General features: G+C 44.4%; 1 protein-coding gene across 2 annotated transcripts in view; it reads left to right on the forward strand.

The window, feature by feature from the left end:
- Positions 1-501: 501 nt before the first annotated feature.
- The window catches only part of ITGAX (integrin subunit alpha X), a 45,005-nt gene continuing 23,909 nt past the window's right edge, over positions 502-21,597 (forward strand). Inside the window, exons 1-20 of one of the 2 annotated variants that reach the window (XM_015076897.3) lie at positions 510-665; positions 1,198-1,303; positions 4,412-4,515; positions 4,812-4,882; positions 5,035-5,149; positions 6,512-6,642; positions 6,760-6,905; positions 7,148-7,301; positions 7,610-7,760; positions 7,968-8,041; positions 8,457-8,586; positions 8,696-8,838; positions 8,998-9,138; positions 9,231-9,440; positions 18,574-18,704; positions 18,836-18,993; positions 19,136-19,290; positions 20,211-20,342; positions 20,438-20,511; positions 20,727-20,868. In XM_015076897.3, the coding sequence (XP_014932383.3) occupies positions 632-665; positions 1,198-1,303; positions 4,412-4,515; positions 4,812-4,882; positions 5,035-5,149; positions 6,512-6,642; positions 6,760-6,905; positions 7,148-7,301; positions 7,610-7,760; positions 7,968-8,041; positions 8,457-8,586; positions 8,696-8,838; positions 8,998-9,138; positions 9,231-9,440; positions 18,574-18,704; positions 18,836-18,993; positions 19,136-19,290; positions 20,211-20,342; positions 20,438-20,511; positions 20,727-20,868 (2,502 nt within the window). In that variant the 5' untranslated portion in view covers positions 510-631. Of the gene's footprint in view, positions 666-1,197; positions 1,304-4,411; positions 4,516-4,811; positions 4,883-5,034; positions 5,150-6,511; positions 6,643-6,759; positions 6,906-7,147; positions 7,302-7,609; positions 7,761-7,967; positions 8,042-8,456; positions 8,587-8,695; positions 8,839-8,997; positions 9,139-9,230; positions 9,441-18,573; positions 18,705-18,835; positions 18,994-19,135; positions 19,291-20,210; positions 20,343-20,437; positions 20,512-20,726; positions 20,869-21,597 lie in introns of both variants that reach the window. The other variant, XM_053213171.1, reaches the window with a different exon arrangement.

Raw genomic sequence — 21,597 nt, forward strand, 5'->3', positions numbered from 1 at the left:
CTCATCTCATAGCAATACCTTGCTCTTTGCACATTTGCCTTCTCTACTGACCCCAGGGCTGGGCCTTGTGGTTTGTGTTTTATCTCTTTGCTAATAGAGAGATGCGTAATTAGCCTCAAATGAGGCTTGTTGAGTAAATGACTAAATGCCCACTCCATTTTCCTCCTAAGGTCCAGATGCTTGCTTCTTAGCCCAGAGGTTTCCAGGTCTGAGAGTACCCACCAGAGTCTCCATTAGGGCCCTAAATTGACCCTGGCATCTGCCTGTTTTCCCTCCCCAGGCTAACTGAAGTTTCAAGGTCAAGAGGAAACTTCTGCCTGTACAACTAGAGAAGCTAAAGAGGTGAGGCAGGGAGGGGATTTGCATTCACTTAAGTCTAGTTTGGTAAAGCAAAAGAAGCAAGCCATCTCTGGTTAGAAAGACTCTTGGACCCAGGATGTGTGGGCTGCCTCAGCCCCTTTCTCTGTTTATTTCAGTCCTATTCTCCGCCCTCCACCTCTGAGTCATGCTGACAACTTCCCTCTCTGCTTCTATTCTCCTGACTACCTCTCTGCTCACTGGCCCCTCTGTACCTTTGTCCAGTTCCCTCAGTGGCCGAGGAACTCAGAAGCCCATATCTTACCTTCCAGTCATGACCATGATCAGGACCTTCCTCCTGTTGATGGGTAAGTGGCGGGCTCCAATGAAGAGACATGAGAGCATTGGGGTCCAGATAGGGAAAGAGCTGAGAATGTACATGTTTTGGACGCAGACATTAGGGGAGGGATCTGGAGTTACACAGGGCTTGGTATCTGGAGTTTTTGGAGGGAGAGGGAGGGGATAGTTGCCTGAACAATCTAGAGATTTCCCAAGTAGGTAGAACAAGTCAACCTTGTGCTCTGTGCACAATGTCACCTTGGCCCAAGTTTTCCTGGACTCTTTCTCCTAGAAGCCCCAGGGTGGCAAAGGAGTTAGAATCTGGGTGTTTCTCTGTGAAAATGGAGAATTGAAACTTTCCAGCAGGCCAATGAGTGAAGAGCTCTCTCTGGACTTCCTGCAGGAGAGAAGCAGGACTGGGGGAAGCCTGAGCCTAAGAGTTCAGAAGTCCAGGAGACACTAGGGCATTGGACCTGGAGAGGAGAGCAAATCTGGGGTCTGGGGAGATGGAATAGGAGGAAGACCCTTCTTCAGAGCTTCTCTTCTCACCTCCTTTCCCAGGCTTGGCTTCTTCTCTCTGTTTCAACTTGGATCCAGACCAGCCAACAACCTTCCTTATGGAGAGTGCTGGGTTTGGATACAGTGTGGTCCAGTATGCCAACTCCTGGTGAGGACTGGGTGGTGACTGGCTTTTGGTTCTCATCAACTCCTTTCCATGCACAACGTCCTGTCCTTCCCCATGATTCTCTTCTCCAGTGCCCGGTGTAGAAATTCTCTTAGGGATATGAAGAGTTGTACTGAAAGCAGGTACTGTCTTGCCATCTTGATGATTACAACTAACATTTATTGAGCACTTTCTAAGTGCCCAGCACTGTGCCAAGCATGCTTTATGTGGTCACTGATCTATTTTATTTAAAAATTTTAAATTTAAATTCCAGTGTAGTTAACTTATAGTGCTATATTAGTTTCAGGTGTAAAATAGAGTGATGCAAAATTCCATACATCATCTGGTGCTCATCACAAAAAATGCATTCCTTTTAATTTATTTGTTGTTTAATTTATATCCAAGTTAGTTAGCATATGGTGCAACAATGATTTCAGGAGTAGATTCCTTAATGCCCCTTATCCATTTAGACCATCCCCCCCTCCCACAATGCCTCCAGTAACCCTCTGTTTGTTTTCTATACTTAAGAGTCTTTTATGTTTTGTCCCCCTCCCTGTTTTTATATTATTTTTGCTTCCCTTCACTTACATTCATCTGTTTTGTATCTTAAATTCCTCATATGAGTGAAGTCATATATTTGTCTTTCTCTGACTAATTTCTCTTAGCATAATACCCTTCAGTTCCATCCACACAGTTGCAAATGGCAAGGTTTCATTCTTTTTGATTGCCCAGTAATACTTCATTGTATTTATATACTACATCTTCTTTTTTTTTTTCAATATATGAAGTTTATTGTCAAATTAGTTTCCATACAACACCCAGTGCTCATCCCAAAAGGTGTCCTCCTCAATACCCATCACCCATCCTCCCCTCCCTCCCACCTCCCATCAGCCCTCAGTTTGTTCTCAGTTTTTAAGAGTCTCTTATGCTTTGGCTATACCACATCTTCTTTATTCATTCATCTGTCAATGGACATTTGGGTTCTTTCCATACTTTGGCTATTGTTGATAGCGCTGCTATAAACATTGGGGTGTATGTGCCCCTAGAAATAGCACACCTGTATCCCTTGGATAAATACTTTGGATAAATAAGGTATTTAAATTTTTAATTTTTTGAGGAACCTCCATACCGTTTTCCAGAGTGACTGCACCAGTCTGCATTTCCACCAGCAGTGCAAAAGAGATCCTCTTCCTCTGCATCCTCGTCAACATCTGTTGTTGCCTGAGTTATTAATGTTAGCCATTCTCACAGGTGTGAGGTGGTATCTCATTGTGGTTTTGATTTGTATTTCCCTGATGATGAGTGATGTGGAGCATTTTTTCATGTGTAGGTTGGCCATCTGGATGTCTTCTTTGGAGAAGTGTCTATTCATGTCTTTTGCTCATTTCTTCACGGATTATTTGTTTTTTTGGGTGTTGAGTTTGATAAGTTCTTTGTGGATTTTGGATACTAAGCCTTTATTTGATATGTCATTTGCAAATATCTTCTCCCATTCCATTGGTTCCCTTTTAGTTTTGCTGATTGTTTCCTTCGCTGTGTGGAAGTTTTTTATTTTGATCAGGTCCCAATAGTTCATTTTTGCTTTTGTTTCCCTTGCTTCTGGAGACATGTTGAGTGAGAAGTTGCTGCAGCCAAAGTCAAAGAGGCTTTTGCCTGCTTTCTCTTTGAGAATTTTGATGGTTTCCTGTCTTACATTTATGTCTTTCATCCAGTTTGAGTTTATTTTTTTGTACGGTGTAAGAAAGTGATCCAGGTTCATTTTTCTGCATGTCGCTGTCCAGTTTTCCCCAGCACAATTTGCTGAAGAGACTGTCTTTATTCCATCGGATATTCTTTCCTGCTTTGTCAAAAATTAGTTGGCCATACATTTCTGGGTCCATTTCTGGGTTCTCTATTCTGTTCCATTGATCTAAGTGTCTGTTTTTGTGCCAGTACCGTACACAACAAATGCACTCCTTAATCGCTATCACCTATTTAACCCATAACCCTACCCTCCTCCTCTCTGGTAACCATCAGTTTATTCTCTATAATTAAGAATCTGTTGCTTGGTTTCTCTCTCTCTCTTTTCTCCTTTGTTCATTTATTTTGTTTCTTAGATTCCATATGAATGAAATCATATTTCTGACTTATTTCACTGACTTATTTCACTTACCATTACACTCTCTAGCTCCATCTATTTCACTGCAAATGGCAAAATGTCATTCTTTTTTATGGCTGAATACATAAGATTGCTGTGATGACTAAATTAGTACTCACCTAGAAATGCAAATCAAAGTACACTGAGATATCACCTCACACCTGTCAGAATGGCTAAAATCAACACAAGAAACAACAGGTGTTGGCAAGGATATGGAAAAAAGGACCCCTCATGTACAGTTGGTGAGAATGCAAACTGGTGCAGTCATATATATATATATATATATATATATATATATATATATATATATAGTGTGTGTGTGTGTGTGTGTGTGTATCCCACATCTTCTTTATCCATTCATCAATGGACATTTGGGCTGCTTCCATATCTTGGCTATTGTAAATAATCCTGCTATAGACACAGGGGTGCATGTATCCTTTTGAGTTAGTATTTTTGTATTCTTTGGGTACATACCCAAGAGTGTGGTTGCTGGATCATACAGTAGTTCTATTTGTAGCCCTTTGAGGAAACTCCATGCTGTTTTCCACAGTGACTGCACCAGTTTTCATTCTCACCAACTATACATGAGGGGTCCTTTTTCCATATCCTTGCCAACACCTTTTGTTTCTTGTGTTGATTTTAGCCATTCTGACAGGTGTGAGGTGATATCTCCATGTAGTTTTGATTTGCATTTCTAGGTGAGTACTAATTTCGTTATCATAATAATCTTATAAGATAGGTAAGGATCAACTTTTCAAGAAATATTTATTGAGCACTTACTACTAAAGGAGCCAGACATATACAGGAGAACAAAACAGACAAAAACCCCTCCCATGTGTAACTTAAATTGTTATTAATCTCCACTTTGCAAATAAGGACTCTGAGGCTTAGAGATGAAGCAAACTTGCCGAGTGGCAGTCTGGCTCCACTGTCCATATTCTTAACTTCAGTGTTCTTTGTCTTCCTCCCCCCAGGGTGGTGGTTGGAGCCCCCCAGGAGATAAAGGCTGCCAACCAAACAGGTAGCCTCTACCAGTGTGACTATAGAACGGGCAAGTGTGAGCCCATCCGCCTGAAGAGTGAGTCACTGCCTCTCCCTGGGACCCAGGTCCAAACTCCATTGCTCTGGGGACCTGGGGGGAGCACAGAAGATGCCCTTCCCAGTTCCAGCTCTGTCTGCAGACCCTCACCCTCAGACAAGCTTCCTGATCCCTTCATAGCCTCTTTGTCCATCACACCCCTTACCCTCATGGCTCTATCAAGACCTGAAAGCCCCCTTCACTTTCCAGACCTCCTTGTCTTGCAGGGTTGAGGTGACCCCTGCCCAGATCTTACACAGATCTGAGGGTGACCATGCACATATCTGTCCCCTCAGTCCCCCCAGAAGCAGTGAACATGTCCTTGGGCCTGTCCCTGGCAGCCTCAACCAACCCCTCTCAACTGCTGGTGAGTTACCTGGGTTGCAGAGTTGTCCTGAAGGGAAGAATGGGGACCTGGGGTTAGTGGGGCTGGGGACCTTGGGGAGTGTGAAAATACTGGGTTGGAAGGATGGAATGGAAGCAGGGACAGCCCTTCCCATCAGACACCTCTGTCCTTAGGCCTGTGGCCCCACAGTGCACCATACATGCAAGGAGAACATGTACTTGACTGGGTTCTGTTTCCTGCTGGTTTCCCCTTCCTGGCAGGCCCAGAGGCTCCCGGCTGCCTTGCAGGGTGAGTGTTGGGGGCTACTGGTTCCTTTGAGGAGCCCACACACTTGTGATTGGGAGTGTAGTGGGCCAGAGACACTTTTGCCAGAGTGGATAAAAAAGACATCTGGAAAAAATATATACTGGATGGTATAGCAGTTCCAGACATGAGTTGGCTAGTCACTGTATGCTTTCACATCTTGCCACATTACTGTTCCACTTTTATATGACCTAACCCTCTTGGAGCTTCAGTGTCTTCATTTGTGAGATGGGGATAATGACACCCAACCCTGAGAGTGACATAAGATGATCCATGGCCAAGGTTTAGCACATAGTGAGGGCTCAATTAATGTTAGCTGCTATTATTTTTAGGGAGAAGGGAATTTATTTTCAGTCAATATGCCCTGGGGTATAACCAATTTGTGTAACAGAATGGGAAAGAATGATGAAGGCGCAGACAATCTGAGAAGTGTGTGTATGTGTGTGTGTCTATGTACATGGATGTATATATGTGTGCATATATATGCACATGCATATGTGCCTGTATGTATATTTACATGAGTGTATATATATGAGTATGTGTGTATATGTGTGCATATGAGTATGCATGGGTTTGTTTGTGTATGTATGTGTATGTGAATATGTATGCATGAATGTATGTGTGCACACTAGGCCCCTCCCTGGTTTCACATTTCCACTCAAGCCCTTGGGGAAACTGACATCTGGCCACTGAATGGAGTTCTCTTCTAGCACCTCCTAGACTTCGCCCATAGGAATCTGGGCTCCCATAAGAACACCCAGGACACCACTGTCTGGTGGGAACCTCTGGAATGAAAGAGGGAGGCTGGGAGGTCTCTTCTTGGAGAACTGGGAGAGCTTCCTCTTTTTGACCAATTTTGAATACACTCAGGAGGGGAATAGGGGCCCATATTTAAGCTGAGAACAGAACAGGGCCAGTGTGTGGTTATTTCCAGGGATGACATTAAAAATATTTAACAAAAGCACAGTTTGGCATTGACTAATGAGGACAGATTCTGGCCAGGGGCTGAAGCAGGCTCCTTTCATTGCTGGATCATGGGGATATGGGAGACGGAGTGGGATAGGGCTTGGGAGAGGGGCACAGACAGCCAAGGTAGAAGGAGGGGCTCCCCGTTTCTTACCATCTGGATTGGAGGAACTTCACTTTTTTATCACCTAGGCTGACTACACAGGTGTGAGCAGCTGAATCACAGCCTCTTTAGGGACTTAAGGAGGCCAAAGGACCCTATTCTAGGCAGGGGTTAGGGAGGTCCCTGGGTTGGGGGGCAGTGAGTTCTTGTGGCCAGGATGCTGAGGTTCTGGGCTCTGGGAGTGTTCCTTGGAGAACTGGTGCCACTTCCTTTCTCAGAGTGTCCAAGGCAGGAGCAGGATATTGTGTTCCTGATCGATGGCTCAGGCAGCATCTCCTTCAGAGATTTTACCAAGATGTTGAATTTTGTGAAGGCCGTTATGAGCCAGTTCCAGAGACCTAGCACCCAGGTGTGTCCTTGGGGGAGGGAAGGCAAGTATGCAGGGGCCCTGTGGGAGGTTTGTGGGTGGGGTGCCTGGGGTTTTGGTCAAGTGGCCTTGGCTCCCAGCCCTCTTCAATTCTCCCAGTTCTCTCTGATGCAGTTCTCCCACCACTCCTGGGTGCACTTCACTTTCAAAGACTTCATATACAGCTCAAACCCACTAGGCCTGTTGGATTCTGTACAACAGCTGCGAGGGTTCACTTACACAGCTACAGCCATCCAAATGGTTACGTGAGTCCTCCCTTCTCCCGGGTCCTTCCCCAAAGCATCTGGGTCTTCCTTTAGGCCTCACCTATCTCCACGAGAGAGGGACAGACTGGGACAGAAATTCAGCCTGTGGTCTCCTCACCAAGCTGGGGGTCTACAGGTGGGACCGGGACCTCCAAGAGAAAGGGTCAACAACTTGTTCTCAAAAGGCATAAGGGACCAGTAGCAGTTCTGTTCACAGGTCTCTGGATCTTCTTCTCTGACAGAAATCAACTGTTCAGTGCCTCAAGTGGGGCCCGAAAAGATGCCTCCAAGATCCTTATTGTCATCACTGATGGTCAGAAACAAGGAGACCCCCTGGGTTATGAGGATGTTATCCCTAGGGCTGAAGCTGCCGGTATCATTCGCTATGCAGTTGGGGTAGGATGTGGAAATGCCCTCCCACCGCTTCCTCCCTTCACTTCCTCTTAAAGCAACTTCCCTTTCTAGGACAAAAACCTCAGCTCTCTCAGCGTCTACTACCTTCAATATGAAAGCTGTGTTCCAGCCTGGGGACCCTGATCCTTTTCTTTAAATTCCCTGATGTTGTCTGAGCCTCATTTTTCTCATCTGTACACGGAGTGTAATAATATTGACCTTGTGGAGTTATTGGGGGATATGCACCCAGCGTGTGGCAGGCATATTGAATTTATTATTATTTTCACTGAGTTGGTCTTTGTTGGGGACAGGTGGGATTGGCTTTTCAAAACCCACATTCCCGGAAAGAATTAAATGACATTGCATCGAAGCCCTCCCATGAGCACATTTTTCAAGTGGAGAATTTTGATGCTTTGAGAGACATTCAAAACCAACTGAAAGAGAAGATCTTTGCCATTGAGGGTAAGTCAGAGATGAAAGTACTCACTTTAGAAGCCATAACCCATAAATGCTTTCCCTTCTTGGACCTGGACCCACTTGTCATAGCCACCAATTCCTCCCTTTGGGTATTAATGTCCAACATTAGATCTTCTAAAGCTGAGATGTCCTTTTCAGACTTGGTAAAGCCTGTATTTCCCCCTGGAACCCAGGTGTCATGTCTTCTTCCAGGTACGCAGACCATAAGCAGTAGTTCCTTTGAATTGGAGATGTCCCAGGAGGGTTTCAGCGCTGTGTTCTCACCTGTGAGTGGGGCCGTTTTCAGGCCATTGATGTAGGAGGTAGGGAGTGGTGGGAGGAGGGAAGGTAAGGATAGGTGTTAGATGAATGAGTGGAGAAAGAGAATTCCAAACAATAAGTGGAGTCAGGGGGCACCTGGGTGGCTCAGTCTGTTGTGTGTCCAGCTCTTGATTTTGGCTCAGGTCATAATTTAGCGGTTTGTGGGATTGAGCTCTGTGTGTTGGGCTCTGTGCTATTGGCATGGAGCCTGCTTGGGATTCTCTCTCTCTCTCTCTCTCTCTCTCTCTCTCTCTCTCTCTCTCTGTCTCAAAATAAGTAAACATGAAAAAAGAAAAGTGGAATCAGTGGTAGGCATTGCTTTAGAATAGGCTGTCTTTTTTTGACTCAAACCTGCTTAGCCCTGGAATCCTTTCCTCCCAGGACGGGCCAGTTCTGGGGGCTGTGGGGAGCTTCAGCTGGTCTGGAGGAGCCTTCCTATACCCCCAAAATATGAGCCCCACTTTCATCAACATGTCTCAAGAGAATGTGGACATGAGGGACTCTTATCTAGGTGAGAAAAGGCTGTGATTGGGGGCACAGGAGGGAGATGAACTGCCTGGGAAGGGCAGTAGCTCGGGGAGTAGGGAGGAAGCTTTTATGCTGAGGCCTGCCCCCCTCAGGTTACTCCACTGAGCTGGCACTTTGGAAGGGGGTGAAGATCCTGATCCTGGGGGCCCCCCGCCATCAGCATACTGGGAAGGTTGTCATCTTCACTCAGGCATCCGGGCAATGGAGGCCGAAGGCTGAAGTTGCAGGGACCCAGGTTGGATGTAGAGGAAGCCAGAGTGAAACACGAGGGTGGCAGGGTCTTCAGGGGCAGAGAGGGAGGACAAGGGGTTTTGGGATCCATGGGGGAAGTCCCTGGTGACTGGGGAGAGGAGGGACTTATCCTAGAAGGATGACTTCACACTTTATCCTCCAGATTGGTTCCTACTTTGGGGCCTCCCTCTGCTCTGTCGATGTGAACAGAGATGGCAACTCTGACCTCGTCCTCATTGGGGCTCCACATTACTACAAGCCAACCCGGGGGGGGCAGGTGTCCATGTGCCACTTGCCCCTGGGGGTAAGTGTCTGATGAGACCTGGGCTGGGTGGGACCTGGGTGTGGGGTGGAGGGGTTGCCTGGTTGTGTCCTGACACTTGTTTTGTTCTGCAGAGAGCTAGATGGCAGTGTGAGGTCATTCTCTGTGGGGAGCAGGGCCACCCCTGGGGCCGCTTTGGGGCAGCCTTGACAGTGCTGGGGGATGTGAATGGGGACAAGCTGACAGATGTGGCCATTGGGGCCCCAGGAGAGCAGGAGAACCGGGGTGCTGTCTACCTATTTCATGGAACCTCAGAACTGGGCATCAGCCCCTCCCACAGCCAGGTGAGGACTGGTCGCAAATTCTGTTGTTACAACCACCTCCTCCTTGCTTCTCCCTGTCTTCTGCACTGCCACCAAGAAAATTCTCCTTTTCCTTATCTTGCTTCCTTTGCCTAGCCCTGGGCACCTTGTAGGCAGCAAGGAAAATCTGGAACTTTAGATACAGACACATTGGTATGTTCCCTGTTTCTATGAGGACTTGATTCTTTTTTTTTTAATATGAAATTTATTGTCAAATTGGTTTCCATACAACACCCAGTGCTCAACCCAACAGGTGCCCTCCTCAGTACCCATCACCCACCCTCCCTTCCCTCCCACCCCCCATCAACCCTCAGTCTGTTCTCAGTTTTTAAGAGTCTCTTGTGTTTTGGCTCCCTCCCTCTCTAACCTCTTTTCTTTTCTTCCCCTCCACCATGGTCTTCTGTTAAGTTTCTCAGGATCCACATAAGAGTGAAAACGTATGGTATCTGTCTTTCTCTGTATGGCTTATTTCACTTAGCATAACACTCTCCGGTTCCATCCACATTGCTACAAAAGGCCATATTTCATTCTTTCTCATTGCCACGTAGTATTCCGTTGTGTATATAAAATTTCTTTTATCCATTCTTTATCCATTTTCTTTATCCATTCATCAGTTGATGGACATTTATGTTCTTTCCATAATTTAGCTATTGTTGAGAGTGCTGCTATAAACATTGGGGTACAAGTGCCCCTATGCATCAGTACTCCTGTATCCCTTGGGTAAATTCCTAGCAGTGCTATTGCTGGGTCATAGGGTAGATCTATGTTTAATTTTTTGAGGAACCTCCACACTGTTTTCCAGAGCGGCTGCATCAGTTTGCATTCCCACTGACAGTGCAAGAGGGTTCCCGTTTCTCCACATCCTCTCCAGCATCTATAGTCTCCTGATTTGTTCATTGTGGCCACTCTGACTGGCGTGAGGTGATATCTGAGTGTGGTTTTGATTTGTATTTCCCTGATGAGGAGCGACGTTGAGCAGCTTTTCATGTGCCTGTTGGCCACCCGGATGTCTTCTTTAGAGAAGTGTCTATTCATGGTTTCTGCCCATTTCTTCACTGGGTTATTTGTTTTTCGGGTGTGGAGTTTGGTGAGCTCTTCATAGATTTGGATACTAACCCTTTGTCCGATATGTCATTTGCAAATATCTTTTCCCATTCCCTTGGTTGCCTTTAGATTTGTTGATTGTTTCCATTGCAGTGCAGAAGCTTTTTATCTTCATGAAGTCCCAATAGTTCATTTTTGCTTTTAATTCCCTTGCCTTTGGAGTTGTTTCAAGTAAGAAATTGCTGCAGCTGAGGCCAGAGAGGTTTTTTTCCTGCTTTCTCCTCTAGGGTTTTGATGGTTTCCTGTCTCACATTCAGGTCCTTTATCCATTTTGAGTTTATTTTTGTGAATGGTGTAAGAAAGTGGTCTAGTTTCATGCTTCTGCAGGTTGCTGTCCAGTTCTCCCAGCACCATTTGTTAAAGAGACTGTCTTTTTTCCATTGGATATTCTTTCCTGCTTTGTCAAAGATTAGTTGGCCATACATTTGTGGGTCTAATTCTGGGGTTTCTATTCGATTCCATTGGTCTATGTGTCTGTTTTTGCACCAATACCATGCTGTCTTGATGATTACAGCTTTGTAGTAGAGGCTGAATTCTGGGATTGTGATGCCTGCCGCTTTGGTCTTCTTCAAAATTACTTAGGCTACTCGGGGCCTTTTGTAGTTCCATACAAATTTTAGGATTGCTTGTTCTAGCTTCGAGAAGAATGCTGGTGCAATTTTGATTGGGATTGCATTGAAAATGTAGATAGCTTTGGGTAGTATTGACATTTTAACAATATTTATTCTTCCAATCCATGAGCATGGAATGTTTTTCCATTCCTTTATATCTTCTTCAATTTCCTTCATAAGCTTTCTAAAGTTTTCAGCATACAGATCTTTTACATCTTTGGTTAAGTTTATTCCTAAGTATTTTATGCTTCTTGGTGCAGTTGTGAATGGGATAAGTTTCTTTATTTGTCTTTCTGTTGCTTCATTATTAGTGTATAAGAAGGCAACTGATTTCTGTACATTGATTTTGTATCCTGCTACTTGGCTGAATTCATGTATCAGTTGTAGCAGACTTTTGGCTGCATCTATCAGGTTTTCCATGTATACTATTATGTCATCTGCAAAAAGTGAAAGCTTGACTTCATCATTGCCAATTTTGATCCTTTGATTTCCTTTTGTTGTCTGATTGCTGATGCTAGCACTCCCAACACTATATTAAACAACAGCGGTGAGAGTGGACATCCCCCTGTGTTCCTGATCTCAGGAGGAAAGCTCTCAGTTTTTCCCCATTGAGGATGATATTAGCTGTGGGCTTTTCATAATTGGTTTTTATGATGTTTATGTATGTTCCTTCTATCCCTACGTTCTCGAGGGTTTTTATTAAGAAAGGATGCTGAATTTTGTCAAATGCTTTTTCTGCATTGATTGACAGGATAATATGGTTCTTATCTTTTCTTTTATTAATGTGATGTATCACATTGATTGATTCGGGAATGTTGAACCAGCCCTGCAGCCCAGGAATGAATCCCACTTGATCATGGTGAATAATTCTTTTTATATGCTGTTGAATTCGATTTGCTAGTATCTTGTTGAGAATTTTTGCATCCATATTCATCAGGGATATTGGCCTGTAGTTCTCTTTTTTTTTCTGGGTCTCTGTCTGGTTTAGGAATCAAAGTAATGCTGGCTTCATAGAATGAGTCTGGAAGTTTTTCTTCTGTTTCTATTTTGGAAAAGCTTGAGAAGGATAGGTATTATCTCTGCTTTAAATGTGTGGTAGAATTCCCCAGGGAAGCCATCTGGTCCTGGACTCTTATTTGTTGGGAGAGTTTTGATAACTGATACAATTTTTTCGCTGGTTATGGGTCTGTTCAAGTTTTCTATTTCTTCCTGTTTGAGTTTTGGAAGTGTGTGGGTGCTTAGGAATTTGTCCATTTCTTCCAGATTGTCCAGTTTGTTGGCATATAATTTTTCATAGTATTTCCTGATAATTGCTTGTATTTCTGAGGGATTGGTTGTAATAATTCCATTTTCATTCATGATTTTATCTATTTGGGTCATCTCCCTTTTCTTTTTGAGAGGCCTGGCTAGAGATTTATCAATTTTGTTTATTTTTTCAAAAAACCAACTCTTGGTTTCATTGATCTGCTCTACAGTTTTTTTAGATTCTATATTGTTTATTTCTGCTCTGATCTTTATTATTTCTGTTCTTCTGCTGGGTTTGGGGTGTCTTTGCTGTTCTGCTTCTATTTCCTTTAGGAGTGCTGTTAGATTTTGTATTTGGGATTTTTCTTGTTTCTTGAGATAGGACTGGATTGCAATGCATTTTCCTCTCAGGACTGCCTTCGCTGCATCCCAAAGCATTAGTATCATTGTATTTTCATTTTCATTTGTTTCCATATATATTTTTAATTTCTTCTCTAATTGCCTGGTTGACCCATTCCTTCTTTAGTAGGGTGTTCTTTAACCTCCATGCTTTTGGAGGTTTTCCAGACTTTTTCCTGTGGTTGATTACAAGCTTCATAGCATTGTGGTCTGAAAGTATGCATGGTATGCTTTCAATTCTTGTATACTTATGAAGGGCTGTTTTGTGACCCAGTATGTGATCTCTCTTGGAGAATGTTCCATGTGCACTTGAAAAGAAAGTATATTGTGTTGCTTTGGGATGCAGAGTTCTAAATATATCTGTCAAGTCCATCTGATCCAATGTATCACTCAGGGCCCTTGTTTCCTTATTGATCCTGTGTCTAGATGATCTATCCATTGTTATAAGTGGATTATTAAAGTTCCCTGCAATTACCACATTATTATCAATAAGGTTGCTTATGTTTGTGATTAATTGTTTTATATATTTGGGGGTTTCCGTATTTGGTGCATAGACATTTATAATTGTTAGCTCTTCCTGATGGATAGACCCTGTAGTTATTATATAATGCCCTTCTTAATCTCTTGTTACAGCCTTTAATTTAATTCTAGTTTGTCTGATATAAGTATGGCTACTCCAGCTTTCTTTTGACTTCCAGTAGCATGAATGGACCTGACCTCCTCAGGTCTAAAATGAGTCTCTTGTAGACAGCAAATAGATGGGTCTTGTTTTTTTTATCCATTCTGATACCCTATGTCTTTTGGTTGGAGCATTTAGTCCATTTACATTCAGTGTTATTATTGAAACATATAGGTTCAGAGTCATTGTGATGTTTGTAGGTTTTATGCTTGTAGTGATTTCTCTGGTCTTTTGTGGTTCTTGCATCATTTCACTCACAGAATCCCCCTTAGGATCTCTTGTAGGGCTGGTTTAGTGGTGACGAATTCCTTCAGTTTTTGTTTGTTTGGAAAAACCTTTATCTCTCCTTCTGTTCTGAATGACAGACTTGCTGAATAAAGGATTCTCAGCTGCATATTTTTTCTGTTCATCACATTGAAGATTTCCTGCCATTCCTTTCTGGCCTGCCAAAGTTCAGTAGATAGGTCTGCGACTATTCTCATGTGTCTACCTTTGTAAGTTAGAGCCTGTTTAGCATTAGCTGCTTTCAGAAATTTCTCTTTATCCTTGTATTTTGCCAGTTGCACTATGATATGTCATGCAGACGATCGATTTAAGTTATGTCTGAAGGGAGTTCTCTGTGCCTCTTAGATTTCAATGCCTTTTTCCTTCCCCAGATCAGGGAAGTTCTCAGCTATGATTTGTTCAAGTACACCTTCAGCCCCTTTCTCTCTCTCTTCTGGAATTCCTATTATATGGGTATTGTTCCGTTTCATTGCATCACTTAGTTCTCTAATTTTCACCTCATAGTCCTGGATTTTTTAATCTCTCTTTTTTTCAGCTTCTTCTTTTTCCATAATTTTATCTTCTAATTCACCTATTCTCTCCTCTGCCTCTTCAATCCGAGCTGTGGTGGCCTCCATTTTATTTTGTACCTCATTTATAGCATTTTTTTTTTTTAGCTCTCATGACTGTTTCTTAGTCCCTTGATCTCTGTAGCAATAGATTCTCTGTTGTCCTTTATACTTTTTTCAAACCCAGCGATTAATTTTATGATGATTATTATAAATTCTTTTTCTGTTATATTGCTTAAATCATTTTTGGTCAATTCATTAGCTGTTGCTATTTCCTGGAGTTTCTTTTGAGGAGAATTCTTCCATTTCGTCATTTTGGATAGTCCCTGGAGTGGCGCAGAACTGCAGGGTACTTCCCCTGTGCTGTCTGGAGTAACTTGAGTTGGTGGGTGGGGCCACAGTCAGACCTGATGTCTGTCCCCAGCCCACCACTGGGGCCACAGTCAGACTGGTGTGTACTTTATGTTCCACTCTCCCAGGGGCAGGACTCACTGTGGAGTGGTGTGGTCCCTGTCTGGGCTACTTGCACACTGCCAGGCTTGTGGTGCTGCTTTGATGGGATCTGGCATATTAGCTGGGGTGGATCCCCTAGGTGTACAGGGGCGGGAGGGGCAGGCTTAGCTCACTTTGCCATCAGTGTTCCCCTGCACAAGGGGCCCTGCAGCACTGGGAGGGAGGCAGACAGACCCGTCGAAGGGATGGATCCACAGAAGCACAGCATTGGGTGTTTGCGTGGTGCAAGCAATTTCAGTGACAGGAAATGGTTCGCTTTGGAATTTCGGCTGGGGATGGGAGGGAGAGATGGCGATGGCCAGTGCCTTTGTTCCCTGCTGAGCTGAGCTCTGTCTTCCAGGGCTCAACACCTCTCCCTCCTGGTGTCCTCTTGCCCTCCTGCTCTCTGAGCCGAGCTGGTGACTTATAACATTCCAGATGTTAAGTCCCACTGGCTGTCAGAACTCATGTAGTCTGGCCCCTCCGCTTTTTAAAGCCAGACTAGGGGATTCCACCTTGCCAGGCAGGCTGCCCCTCCACCGCCCTGGCTCCCTCCCACCAGTCCGTGTAGTGCGCACCGCCTCTCTACCCTTCCTACCCTCTTCCGTGGACCTCTTGTCTATGCTTGGCTCTGGGGAGTCCGTTCTGCTAGTCTTCTGGCGGTTTTCTGGGTTATTTAGGCAGATGTGGGTGGAATTTAAGTGACCAGCAGGACGCAGTGAGCCCAGCGTCCTCCTATGCCACCATTTCTCCTCTGTAAATCTAGGACTTGATTCTTGAGTGAGCTCTCTATCCAGACCTGTTAATCCCCCAGCAGCTTTACAAGGTATATAAGCCAGGCATTAGCAAACCTACATTAGAGATGAAATCTGGGGCATGGAGAAAATCAGTGATTTGTCCAAGGTTTATAGTGGATTAGGAATGGTGATGAGGGAGGCTTCAATTTCCTGACTTCTAACCCAGTGCTGGCTCTCTTGGTGGCTCCCTGTTGCCAGTTTAGGTCGGGCTGCCTCCGTGTGCCTGTCTATTCACCCCTTCTCCTTTGATGCTTTATGACTATTTCCTCATGTCATTAGTAATCCTGCCAAATATCTGTCTAGCAGGAGTACTTTATCCATGGGGCAGTTTCTCCTGAAAAGGGAGGGTTTCTTTTCATGGCAAAAGTTAAAGAAAGCCTCAATTAAAAAATAGGCAAAGGATTTGAATAGACATGTCTCCAAAGATGATATACAAAGGACAAATATGCACATGAAAAGATGTTAAACATCATTAGTCATCAGTCATCAGCAAATCAAAACCACTGTGAGATACCATTTCACAGCCACTGGCATGGCTACAATAAAAAGATGGATCATAAGTAGTGTTGGTGAGAATGTTGAATGTTTGGTATCCTTAAACACTGCTGGTGTGAATGTAAAATGCTGCAGCTACTTTGGAACACATCTGGCAGTTCCTCAAAAGGTTATACGTAGAGTTACCTTATGACTCAGCAATTCCACCCAAGAGAATTGAAACCCTACGTCCACACAAAAAGTTATACATCAATGTTCATAGGGGTATTATTCATAATATCCAAAAGATGGAAATAATCTAAATATCCATTAACTGATGAGCAGATAAATTCTGTTGTAAATAAATACCTATATGATGGAATATTACTTGGCCATGAAAGGAATGAAATACTAGTATTTTCTACAACATGGATGAAACTTGAAAACATAATGCTAAGTAAAAAGAAGCCAGAAACAAAAGGGCACATATTGTATGATTCCATTTATATGAAATGTCCAGAATAGGTAAATTCACAGAGATAGAAAGTAGATTGGGGGTTGTCAGGGACTGGCAATGGAGGAAAATGAGGAACATGGGTGTGGGTGATAAGGGGTATGGGTTTTCTTGGGGGGTGATCAAAATGTTCTAACATTGATTTGGCGATGGTAGCATAACTCTGAGAGCATCCTAAAACCACTGACTTGTATGCTTTAAAAGAGTAAATTGTATGGTGTGTGAATTATATCTCAAAAAGCTGTTACAACAAAAATGTCAAAGAAGGTCTCTACAGTTCTGTTACTTCCCAGCTACGTGGTCTTAGTCATTACAATCTCTCTGTGTTCAGTTTCCTCATCTGTAAAATGGTGATAATAAGAGAACCAACCTCACTTGGCTGCTTCTGTGAGGATTAAATGAGTTAGTACATATAGAGTACATACATAGTATAAATATACACATGTGCCTGGCATATAATTGGTGTTACAGTATTATAATCAACTATTGTTAATACAGTTTAACTGTGGGAGGGGTTCTAAATAACTTGGAAAATTTTTTTTAAGTTTACTTATTCATTTTGAGAGAGAGCAAGAGTGAGGGTGTGCTAGTAGTAGAGGGGCAGACAGAAAGAGGTAGAGAGATAATCCCAAGCAGGTTCTGCACTGCTACAAGCTGGCAGATCATGACCTGAGCTGAAATCAGGAGCCAGACGCTTAATCTACTGACCCACCCAGGCGCCACTAAAGAACTTGGAAGTTTAAGAAGAGGGTGAAAGGCTCTGTTGACAATAACACCAGATGTCAAGAAACTGCATTCATTCCACACCACCTGTTTAACTTCACGTTGCTACAGCTGCTTAGAAGCATATCTATGAAAAATCTCAATTGCAAATATCACTTGAGTTATACCCAAGAGGGTATAAGGACTCTAAGAGGAGACCTTTCCAGATTTGCTGGCCCACCATGATTTTTCTCCTTCCCACCATGATGTATCCCACAACATACTTGACTGGGAAGGACTTACCCTATTCCCACTGGGCCCCACACAAACCTGAGGATATGGTGGTAAGATCAGTTTTCTTGAGCATGAAGCCATTTGACTGGGTTTGTATATCACTTCCTGCCTCTTCCTTTCTAGACATCCTTAGTAATTGGTAAATTACTCTTTATTTAATATGACTATGCTTAATGTCTGCCAGTCCCAGCAGTGTCCAGAGATTTTAAAGGACACATTACTCAAGGGATTTGTCATTACAGGGGCAATGGAAATAAAAGAGAAGGAATGCACAGGGGAGGCAAGTTTCCAGAGCATTTTCTTATGGGTACAGCCACTTCCCATCCCTTGTCCTCTGAAGAGATATGGTCGCCCTTGGGAGCAAAAAGGGGCCTAGGGCATGGTGTCAGAGGATCTGATTTCAGATATGGAGCTGATCTCTTAAAGGTCATGTGGCCTTGGCACTGTCCGAAAAGTAGGAGGTGGGTCAGATGAGCTCTGAGGTCCCATTTAGCCCTAATACTCATCATAATCAGTAACTGACTAGCGACTTTTCCAGGTGCTGTTCAAAGAACTATATGCATTAATTCATTTACTACTCACAGCTAAACTCTGAGGTATTATTATCCCCATATGAAGCATGAGGAAACTGAGGCACAGTAAGATCAGATCCTGGCCCAAGGCCTCATACTCATGAGTGGAGGCTCCATAATTGAACCTGAGACTAAGTAAATTAATGAATGAATGAGACCCAGGTCGCCAGGCCAGACTTTCAATCACCATGTCTTCACTTATGTCTTAGGGATCTTTCCTTTTCTTTAGTCATCATTGCCCCACCCCACCTCCTCTTTTTAAGTACTTCTGGTGACATCTTTTCACTACTCACCTCTTCTTTCTGTCTCCCACATTCATACCTTCCTGTTCCTCTTGTTGCTAATTTCCAACTCGTTTCCCTCACCCTCAACTTGACTTGCCGTTCCCTTTCTCACCAGCGGATCTCAGGCTCCCAGCTTTCCCCCAGCCTCCAGTATTTTGGGCAGTCACTGAGTGGGGGTCAGGACCTTACCCTGGATGGACTGGTGGACCTGGCTGTGGGGGCCCAGGGGCAGGTGATGTTGCTAAGGTGAGAAAGCCTTTCTCAGACACTTCCAGATGGTATCCTAAGTCCATGTAGGACTCCAGCCTCCCAATCCCCATCCCACGTTGTCTTCCTGGGATCAAGGGCCTGCCATCAGCTCAGTTTTCCACTCATAGGACCAGACCTGTGCTCAGGGTGTGGATGAATATCCAATTCACATCTGCAGAGATTGCCAGGTCTGTGTTTGAATGTCGGGAAGAGACAGCCTCTGTCAAGGCACTGGGTGATGCCAACGTCTGCCTTCGTATTTATGAAAGTCCCAAGAATCAGCTGGGTGAGTCCTCTCCTCTTTGGCCCAAGATACCCTGACACTTGGAATCCCTCAGCTCAGGACTCCTGTCTCCTGCCTTGAACCTTGTCCACCTGAGGAATTTCTGGCTCTTTCATCTCTCCTTATCCCCTCCTTTCCCCTGCAGGTGACCTCCAAAGCTCTGTGACCTTTGACCTGACCCTCGACCCTGGCCGCCAGAATCCCCGTGCCATCTTTGAGGAGACAAAAGCCCGGAATCTGACTCATGTCCGAGTCCTTGGGCTGAGACAGTACTGTGAGACCGTGAGGTTGCTCCTCCTGGTAAGGGGACTTTGAAGTCCCGGGGATGGCAGAGATTCTGAGGCTGGCAGTGGGCTGGGCAGGGAAAGAACAGAGTGTGTTCTGATTCTCACTGTGGTTCAGCCCCAGCACAGCACCTGGCATACAGGAGGTGCATAACATTGTTAGCTGAATGAGTGAGTGAGCAAACGAATAAATGGATGGGCCACTTGTAATTGCCGAGGCTACATAGCTGGATTTTAGGATAGAACCACTGCTTTAGAGAGCTATGGGTTGATGTACTGGGATTCTTTTAGGAACTGCTTCTCTGAGACAGGCCTTGTCTGAGGCACTGGGGACACAGCATGATCATGGGAAACTCTAGGGGAAGGCCAAAAGCAATCAAGTTCCTAGATAATAGATGTCAGATAGTGATGAATGCTATGAAGAAAGATAAAGTCGGGGCACCTGGGTGGCTCAGTCGGTTGAGCATCTGACTTCAGCTCAGGTCATGATCTTGTGGTTCATAAGTTTGAGCCCTGTGTCAGGCTCTGTGCTGACAGCTCAGAGCCTAGAGCCTGCTTTGGATGCTGTGTCTCCCTCTCTCTGCCCCTCTCCCACTTGCTCTCTCTCTCTCTCTCTCTCAAAAAAAAAAAAAAAGAGAATAAACATTTAAAAAATTAAAAAAAAAGGATAAAGTCAGGGAGTAGAGCAGAGAAGGTATTGGGGAGACCTCTTGAGCAGGTAGAGTTTGGAAAGATCCTGAATAGAATGAGTGAGCTGTGTAGGAGGCTGGGGGTAAGGAATTCAAGGAAGAAAATAGGCAAAGCAGAGGTTCTGCATGGTGGAATTATAGTCATTGCACACAGATTTTACATTTTACAGATGAGGGAACAGGACACAGCTAGTGACTGTGAGGATGCATTCCTTAGCTACTGCTGTTTTCAATGTCCATTCTCTAGGCCTGTGTGGAGGACTCAGTGACCCCCATCACCTTGCGTCTCAACTTCTCCCTGGTGGGCAAACCTATCCCTTCCTTTGGAAACCTCCAGCCTATCTTGGCTGTGGATGCTCAGCGATACTTCGTGGCCTCTGTGAGTCCTGGTACTGGAATCTTCCAGAAAGGAGTGGAGGGTGTGGGTGTGGACTCCAGAACTTGGGGAAAACGTCACTTTGCCTTCCCTTTCAGCTTCCCTTTGAGAAGAATTGTGGAACTGACCATGTCTGTCAGGATGACCTTGGCATCTCCTTTGACTTCTCAGGGTGAGCTACCACTCCTTAGACCTGCTCTGGTTCCCCAACCCCTCTTCTTGAACCTGGAGCTCCTGCTCTGGCTCTCCCTAACATTTCTACCCTGTGCTCAGAAACAGACAATCTGTACCCCATTTCTTCCCTACTTCCTCACTCTGTGTTTTATCCCCAGACCATTTCTAGCCCCAGTCCCAGAATTATCTCCTGCCCTCTACCCCAACAACTAGCTTGAAGACTCTGGTGGTGGGGAGTACCCTGGAGCTGAATATGAAAGTGACAGTGTGGAATGATGGTGAAGACTCCTATGGAACCACAATCACCTTCTTCTACCCTCCAGGGCTGTCTTATCGTCGTGTGGCAGGGAGCCAGGTATCTGGGGAAGAAAGCAGCTGATGGCTGGGGGTCAGCAGAGACTCCTGTGCTTGGTTTAGAGCTCAGGCAGGTGCCACCATTGCTTAGCAGCCTCTTGTAAGCCAAGAGGACTGGGGTGATCATAGTTGGATGAATATGGTTATATTGCTGGAGCTTGCCTTGGCTCATGCTGTATTCAACTCTGGGTATTGTATTTTAGAAATACTATCAGAAATTAATTCCCACAAGGCTGCAAATGTGGAGAGAAAGGGGACCCTGCCTTAAATTTCTTTGTTTTCCACACCATATAAGTATTCCTCTTTAAATAAAACATCTTGGCCCTCAAATAGTTTAAAACACTGTTCTGTAGAAGAAAGAGTTGAATTTATTGGTTTCTATAGATCAGGGCTTTGGATAATTTGGTAATAAAACCTCAGTCTGTATGCCTAGTGCACAGCAAAGCCAGTCACTGAGACATTGAATATGCAGCATGGGAAGGGTTTATTCGAGAGGCAGCCCAACCAGGAGATGGGAAAGCCAGCCTCAAATCCACCTTCTCTAAGGGGGAGAGTCAGAGATTTTTAAGGCAACAAACAAAAAAAGAGTCTGGCTATAGGGGAGAGGAGCTACATGACTTCAAAATCAGATAAAGGAAATTAATAAGTAGGGGAAGGTTGAAGTCATTTTGTCATCTGTGCCTGCGAGAAGCTTCTGCATATGTTTTCATGCAATCCACAACCAGAGATT

The sequence above is a fragment of the Acinonyx jubatus genome, chromosome E3, assembly GCF_027475565.1.
Source record: "Acinonyx jubatus isolate Ajub_Pintada_27869175 chromosome E3, VMU_Ajub_asm_v1.0, whole genome shotgun sequence".
Classification (NCBI taxonomy): Eukaryota; Metazoa; Chordata; class Mammalia; order Carnivora; family Felidae; genus Acinonyx; species Acinonyx jubatus.